Raw genomic sequence first — 8316 nt, forward strand, 5'->3', positions numbered from 1 at the left:
GACACACTACCCAGATTTGGAAGCTTCATATCAAGCGGAAACACATCATCCTCACCACATCATCCTCACTTCAGAGTAAAATAGTAGCTTTCGAAAAGGAGCAAGGCCAGCACCTGGATACTCTGGCTTGCCTTGGAAGGTTTGAGAAGTCCTCCTGACCTTGCTAAATCACCAGCTCCTTTTCTGTGAATGCTCGTGTTCTGTCCAAGGTCTTTTCTGCTTTGTTTAAACAGGACTCTCTTATATCTGTCTGGACTTGGCCTTATCAGGAATGACTGTCTCTTACCAATTCAAGGTCTACAAAGCCCTGTACAACTCAAGAATCAAATACTTGGAGGATCAGCTCCCCCGATACTACCTGACCTCTGATCAGTAGGGTGCTCAGATAATGAGGATGTGTCTCATGGGATAACAGATGGAGAAGAGCCTTTTTAATGGCGACTCCCCATCTTGGAACTTCCTCTGACTGTTCTCCAACAAGACAGTTTCTTTGATGCATTAGTCAAAACACTGTTTCAGGAGGTTTCTGAAATAAGAATAAATGGAGTGCTGGTTGCTGCCATTGTATTTGTTGTTTATTTGTGATATTGTTGGTGGCCTTTAAAGGAAGATTTAATCGACCTGAGGGTAGATACAAGAACAAGAACAACAACAAAAGACATAAGAATGCCAAGAAATAAATAGGTGACTCAAATACATGATTGTTACGATAAAACCTGATTGTTTTGGATGTGACTTTCCCAAAGCTTGGAATACAGGCCGGGAGGATCTGGGGATTATGGGAGATATAGTCCAAAATGTAACCTTTCTAAAGTCTGGATGCTGCTTTACCTGCCATTATGGAAGTCTTGCTGTAGATGTCACAGTCACAGGTGTTTATCACACGGCAGTTTGGCTCAGATCCAGGGTGACTCCTGGTTCACTTGGCGAATCACGTTATTACGTGAATGTTTTATCACACCTGTTGCCCTTCTGTTGCCCTTCTGAACTGAGGGGGAATCGAATCCAAGGCAAGTCACATGATGTCGATTCAAGCAAAGCGAGTGCAAATTGTATTACCGCACCAGTGGGATTCAACAATTCGAATTGGCACACTTGTGCATGCTCAGTGGGGGGCTGAACGCATCGTGACCTTGTACATTTCTGGGGTGAAAGGGGCGCAAGTTCTGTTGCTTGTTTCGCGTAATTGCGAGATTGCGTGAATATTTGCCTCATGAATATTTCGGTGTCTTCTTCATCCCCCTTTTTTATTTTCCCTTCCATTTCAGCAATTTCAACATACACATAGACAGCTAGATAGATATACATATCTGTATATTCACATTCACGCACATACACCACATATAATAATTCCCCAAAAATGAGTTGCCCTGAAAGTGAAGGACCACCGAAAGGAAATGGGGGAAAGCTGTCAGCACTGCACCATGGGAAATTTGCAACTGGGGGGGTTTGCTGGTGTACCAGAGCAGAAGCAAAGTTGCATTCCACATCAGACCAATTCAGAGTGAAATCGAAGTGAGCTTAAAAGTGAATTCTGTGAATTCACTTTTTTCCGAATTCATCAAAATGAGGAGTCACTTTGGATTCATTGCAGAAGCGCCATGGAAGGAGCACCCATAGAAAGGAATCGCGTCTGATAACACATTCGCATTTAACGTGAATTCACATCACTGGACCCGCAGTCACGTCGGATCTGAGCTGCAAAAAGTTGCAAACTTCCAGTGATAAGGCTCACAGTCTACTTCCTTAGTAAGCTTCAGTCATACTAAAACTGTCATATTACCCACCTTTTTGATCCCATGAATGCTAAATTTACTCAGAAAGCTATAGTGGGAGAGTTTGTCAAAAGTCCAATACACAGTGTTTTATCAGAGACCAAGAAACACAGCGTTGACTGGATTACTACTGCTCATTGTTGCTCTTAAGAATTCTATAAATTATTGAGAAAGGCTTAGATTTGCATAAGCCATGATAATTCTTCTTCAGTAGTTGTTGTTATTCTGATGCTTGAGTGGAGTTGTCACTGTATTATTTGTTCTAAAGGGGTCTTATGTCATTTTTATGGTTAAAATGATATCTGTCAGCTGTAATATATTTTTAAAAACTGGGAAGGAAGCATATCCATCAAGTATAGCATAGTCTCTGTGCCCTTCGCAGGTAAATTATTCTGTTTGAGCATTGGATTCCCCCTATGCAGTGTTTTACAACAATGTATGTATGCCCCTTCAAGTCACCTACAAACCTATGGTGGCCCCATGAATTTCATAGGTTTTCTTAGGCAAGAATATTCAGAGGTGATTTTTACCCGTTCCTTCCTCTGAAATATAGCACCTGTATGTGTTGGAGGTCTCCCATTCGAGTACAAAAGAGGGCCACCTTGCTTAGCTTCCAAGATCAGACGAGATCTGGTGATTTTAGGATGAAAGGGCTAGATTTTTCTGAAACATTGACCTTGTGGCCATCACATAAGCTTCTCTGGCAGACAGCAATATCCTCCTCCGCTCTGTCTTGTACGAATTTAATATAACTCTTAAGACTTATCAACAGGTAGGACAGCACTGTTAGGAGTTTCACAGTTCCTAGCGGGAAACTAACACACCACTCTCACAGAGTCTAATTTACAAACAAGCAAAGACTGCATATGAGAACTCTGTACATTTGAAAGTAATATTCGACCAGAGTAATGGGTTTATATCCAGTAATCTGAGCCAGACAGGGAGTGATTAAATAAATTAGAGATCCTAGAATCATGATTGGGAGAGACCGCAAGGGCCTTCCAGTCCACCTCATTCTGCCATGCAGGAACTCTCAATCAAAGCATCCCTGATAGATGGCCATCCAGCCTCTGTTTCAAGACCTCCAAGGAAGGAGACTCCACTACACTCTGAGGAAGGAGTCTGTTCCACTGTTGAACAGCCCTGACTGTCAGGCTGTTCCTCTAATGTTGAGGTGGAATCTCTTTTCCTGGAGCTTGCACCATGTGTCTGGGGTCCTAGTCTCTGGAGCAGCAGAAAACAGCTTGCTCCCTCCTCAATAGGACATCCCTTCAAATATTTAAACAGGGCGATCATATCACCTCTTAACCTTCTCTTTCTTCTCCAGGCTAAAACACCCCCAGCTCCCTAAGTGTGTAGCTTGATCTCCTGCCTTTCTCCCACAGCAAGGCAGGTTGTGGGACTGCAAAGAAGAGGAGGAGGAGGAGGAGTCTGGGCCGATGAGCTCACGGTGCCTTCTCCCATCATCCCCAACCCCCCTTCGCCTCTTCCAGGAGCGCGCCTCCTTTCCCGCAAGCTTCCCTTGTTTTGTTAATGGAGAGCCCTTCTCCTCCTCTGAGCCGGGAGCCGACGCTGGGCCTGGACAGTCCAGCCGAGGCCTTTGGTTGGCTGGAACCGGGCCAGCGCGCGCCTCCCGCCTTCCCAAAGCCTCTCTCTCTCTCTCTCTCCTCGCCTCTCTTGGGCGCGCGCTCCCTGCTCTTTCTTCTTTTTCTCTTTTGCGCGCGCAGGTGTTGCTGTGCTGCTGCTTTGAATCTCCAGCCCTCAGCCTTCCTCCTCTCCTCTTCCCCTCCTTCCTTCCAAATAACGGCTCTTGCTTCTCCTTCCTCCACAAGGAAAGGGTGGGCGGGCTGGCTTGGTAGAGAGGAGGAGGAGGGCACAGAGAAAGCGAGAGAAGGGAGAAGAATGAGGGAAGCTCTCCATTAGCTGGATGAAGAGAGGAGGAGGAGGAGGAGAGGCGTCCCCTCACTCAGCAGCCCCTTCCCCCGTGAGAAGAGCCGGAAAGGCCCCAGCCAGGAACCACCCCCAGCCCTTCTCTTTCTCCTTCTCTCTCCTCCTTCCCTCATGGAGAGCCGAGGCCCAGCAGACTGCCTCCTCAGCTCTTTCCTTTCTCCTCCTCCCTTGCTGCCATTGTAGCCTGAGGAGGGAGGCCAGGGAGGCCTTCCCTGCAGCCTGGCAACCCCCCTTCTCGCTCCTGGGGGTTTCTGCCCCTTCCAAGCCTGAGCCCGCCTTTTCCCACGGTGTCTCCTCTCTCTTCCTGCCTTTTGGTCCAAGCCTTGCAGGTTCCCCTTCCCTTCTGGCCTCAGTGTGTGGCTCTCCCTTTCGCCTAATCCCCTCCCTCCTCCCTCCTTTCCCTGGCTTGCCCTCCCCGCCTCCTCCTCTCAGGCTTGAACTCGCTTGCCGCCCCTTCTCAGTCCTCCTCCATCTCTTGCCATCCTCTCCTCCCACCTTGCCTCCCTGGCTGCCTTGGCCAGCGTCTTGCCCAGCCTTAGGAGGGGCCAACCCTGCCTGCCTTGGGTGTCTTTTGGGGGGAAAGGGGCGCTGGCTGGCCTCCCTCCCCATGCCTTGCTGCCTCTGCCGGGTTTGGATGCTCAGAGGAGGAAGCGGGAAGCCCGCCCAGCTCTTCTGTCTTCGGGGGGATGCCGGCGGTGGCCGAGGAGGAGAGGAGGCCGATGACGGCGAGATGAGGATGATGATGACTTGAGGCTTGGCTCGGCCATGGATGGGATGACCTGCTTCATGGTCGCTCTGGCCTGGCTGGTGCTGGCTGCCCGGGGTCCCCCCGGAGCCTCGCCCGCCGCCGGGAGCTGGGAGGGTCGCCAGGCCTGCTCCTGCCCCTCTTGCTCGCTCTGCCGGCTTCTCTGGCGGGGCCACCGGCAGGTAAGGGCACCGGCAGGGCTGCCCCTGCTTTCCGCTCCAGGGCTCCAGGAGAACGGCTCAGGTGTGGAATTCTGGCCGGGCCCCACAACAAACTCCAACCCCCAGAATTCCATAGCCTCGAGCCAGAAAAGAGGGAAAGCGCTGCCCAACCCGGTTTTTTTCTCCAGTGTGGATGCGCATTGCTTTCCAGCTTCTTTTTATACTTTCCAAAAGCTGGTGTTTTGCTCTTTTCCAGGACATATTGTCACGGAGATGGCATTTTTGAAATGAACCTCTTTCCTTACTGCTCCACTATTTATTTCCATGTTTATTAAAATGATTTCTTATTTTATTAAATAAAAGTGTAGTCGCCTCGAGTCCTGACCAGGAAGAAGACTGGATGAAATGAATAGGAATAATAATAATTTATTTTCAGGGACGGTGTGATGTTGAGTGTAAAAACCACACAGTTTGGAAATCCTTATTCCTTGCTGCCTGCCCTCTTTGTGTGTTTCACACAGAAAGAGAGGATGTCTTTTTTAATATTAATAAAAGATGTATATTATTAATATGTGTGTGTGTGTGTGTATTGCAAGATTCAACCAGCAGAAGCCCTGCAAAATGTTCTTTGGGGAACATTATATAAATATTTGGGCAAGAACATTATATATATATAGGGCAGGAACCATACACACACACACACACACACACACATATAATGTTCCTGCCCTAAGAGACATTTTGCAGGGCTTCTGCTGGTTGAATTGAGAATGCCAAAGGTACAAGAATAGTCTTCCATCTGGTTATGGGCTTGAATGTGGACTGCCCTTTGAAGAAGATGTTACACTGGCTCATTTGGGATTTGCATATTTTGGGGGAGATGGAGGCATTCTGAACTTCTGATGCTCGCACCCAAAGCCTTCGGTAGCACCTTAGGAGCATTTCTAGGATTTTAGAATACATGCATTTGGAGCTTCTGGGTGGAACAGTAGTGTTGAGATGAGGAAATGAACCACCCATACAGTTCTGTAAGACTAAACACTGTTCTTCCAAGAAATAAATACCACATAATGAGTCTTTGGGTCTTGCCTTGGAACAACAATACGTCTGGTTAATGTTTCTCACTGTTTAAATGTAATGATATTTTCTTCTGCTTGTTGTTGATATAGAATCTGCATAGTTATACAGGACCTGTTCAATTGTAGCAGACTAAAAATGCCTTATGGAGACTTCCATTGTTAAAAAATGTATCCTTTGCTCCCTCTCCCTAAACTTGATGGCCCTGAATTTCAGAGATGGCATTTGAGGGACTGTCCATCATCTTTGGTTGTGCTTTAGTTGAAATCTACATTTAAAGACATTTTTAAAATATGTTGATACACTAATATTTCAGAAGCACTGTTACAGACAATAGATATCAGTCTCATGTGAAGAAGTAGTGATTTTACTTTGATACAAAGCTTCGTTTTTGTATTGTATGTAGTGAAGAAGTATTAACTTATATACATGTTGGTCTTCATAGTGTTTTGCTTTCTTGACATTTTTAAATGTATATTCCTAAAAATCAGAGGTGAAGGCATTTTTTCCATTAAGGTTACTGGCCAGATGAGTCAAGAGCAAAGTAAAAGTTGGAAGTAAATTTGAGAGATTCCCTGGGTAGATTAATACCCGATGCAGCAGTGTAGGTATATTTCAGAGTTCAAGCACATGGGTGAGAGCTTCTTTAGCACTCAGGGTTCATTAGAAATGGATTATTCATTAGAGAACCAGAACAACAATTGATTTTCCTCAGAGAAACACCAACTGTTTTATTATCAGCTGGAAGTATGGTTTTGGGTATCCTGGTTCAGGGACTCGAGGCGACTATCACTTTTATTTAATAAAATAAGAAATCATTTTAATAAACATGGAAATAAATAGTGGAGCAGTAAGGAAAGAGGTTCATTTCAAAAATGCCATCTCCGTGACAATATGTCCTGGAAAAGAGGCAAAACACCAGTCTTTGGAAAGTATAAAAAGAAGCTGGAAAGCAATGCTGCATCCACACTGGAGAAAAAAACCGGTTTGGCAGCGCTTTCCCTCTTTTCTGGCTCGAGGCTATGGAATTCTGGGGGTTGGAGTTTGTTGTGGGGCCCGGCCAGAATTCCACAGCCTTGAGCCGTTCTTCCTGGAGCCCTGGAGCGGAAAGCAGGGGGCAGCCCTGCCGGTGCCCTTACCTGCCGGTGGCCCCGCCAGAGAAGCCGGCAGAGCGAGCAAGAGGGGCAGGAGCAGGCCTGGGCGACCCTCCCAAAGCTCCCGGCGGCGGGCGAGGCTCCAGGGGGGACCCCGGGCAGCCAGCACCAGCCAGGCCAAGGCGACCATGAAGCAGGTCATCCCATCCATGGCCGAGCCAAGCCTCAAGTCATCATCATCCTCATCCTCGCCGTCATCGGCCTCCTCTCCTCCTCGGCCACCGCCGGCATCCCCCCGAAGACAGAAGAGCTGGGCGGGCTTCCCGCTTCCTCCTCTGAGCATCCAAACCCGGCAGAGGCAGCAAAGGCATGGGGAGGGAGGCCAGCCAGCGCTCCTTTCCCCCCTAAAAGACACCCAAGGCAGGCAGGGTTGGCCCCTCCTAAGGCTGGGCAAGACGCTGGCCAAGGCAGCCAGGGAGGCAAGGTGGGGAGGAGAGGATGGCAAGAGATGGAGGAGGACTGAGAAGGAGGCGGCAAGCGAGTTCAAGCCTGAGAGGAGGAGGCGGGGAGGGCAAGCCAGGGAAAGGAGGGAGGAGGGCAGGGGATTAGGCGAAAGGGAGAGCCACACACTGAGGCCAGAAGGGAAGGGGAACCTGCAAGGCTTGGACCAAAAGGCAGGAAGAGAGAGGAGACACCGTGGGAAAAGGCGGGCTTCAGGCTTGGAAGGGGCAGAAACCTCCCCAGGAGCGAGAAGGGGGGTTGCCAGGCTGCAGGGAAAGGCCTCCCTGGCCTCCCCTCCTCAGGCTACAATGGCAGCAAGGGAGGAGGAGAAAGGAAAGAGCTGGGGAGGCAGTCTGCTGGGCCTCGGCTCTCCATGAGGGAAGGAGGAGAGAGAAGGAGAAAGAGAAGGGCTGGGGGTGGTTCCTGGCTGGGGCCTTTCCCGGCTCTTCTTCACGGGGGAAGGGGCTGCTGAGTGAGGGGACGCCTCCTCCTCCTCCTCCTCCTCCTCTTCTTCATCCAGCTAATGGAGAGCTTCCCTCATTCTTCTCCCCTTCTCTCGCTTTCTCTGTGCCCTCCTCCTCCTCCTCTTCTACCAAGCCAGCCCAGCCCACCCTTTCCTTGTGGAGGAAGGAGAAGCAAGAGCCGGTTATTTGGGAAGGAAGGAGGGGAAGAGGAGGAGGAGGAGGAAGGCTGAGGGCTGGAGATTAAATGCAGCAGCAGCAGCAGCAGCAACACCTGCGCGCGCAAAAGAGAAAAAGAAGAAAGAGCAGGGAGCGCGCGCCCAAGAGAAGGCGAGAGAGAGAGAGAGAGGGCTTTGGGAAGGCGGGAGGCGCGCGCTGGCCCGGTTCCAGCCAACCAAAGGCCTCGGCTGGACTGTCCAGGCCCAGCGTGCGCGCTCCCGGCTCAGAGGAGGAGAAGGGCTCTCCATTAACAAAACAAGGGAAGCTTGCGGGAAAGGAGGCGCGCTCCTGGAAGAGGCGAAGGAGGGTTTGGGGATGATGGGGAGAAGGCAC

The 8316-nt window shown here is 49.5% G+C and overlaps 1 protein-coding gene across 4 annotated transcripts in view; it reads right to left on the bottom strand.

The window, feature by feature from the left end:
* The window catches only part of KIAA1549 (KIAA1549 ortholog), a 179165-nt gene extending 171168 nt beyond the window's left edge, over positions 1-7997 (bottom strand). For all 4 annotated transcript variants that reach the window (XM_042469330.1, XM_042469331.1, XM_042469329.1 and 1 more), the window contains exon 1: positions 6848-7997. In XM_042469330.1, coding sequence (XP_042325264.1) covers positions 6848-7145 — 298 coding nt within the window. In that variant the 5' untranslated portion in view covers positions 7146-7997. The remainder of the gene's footprint in view (positions 1-6847) is intronic.
* Between the last annotated feature and the right edge of the window lie 319 nt (positions 7998-8316).

The sequence above is a fragment of the Sceloporus undulatus genome, chromosome 5 (genome assembly GCF_019175285.1).
Source record: "Sceloporus undulatus isolate JIND9_A2432 ecotype Alabama chromosome 5, SceUnd_v1.1, whole genome shotgun sequence".
In the NCBI taxonomy this organism is placed as follows: domain Eukaryota; kingdom Metazoa; phylum Chordata; class Lepidosauria; order Squamata; family Phrynosomatidae; genus Sceloporus; species Sceloporus undulatus.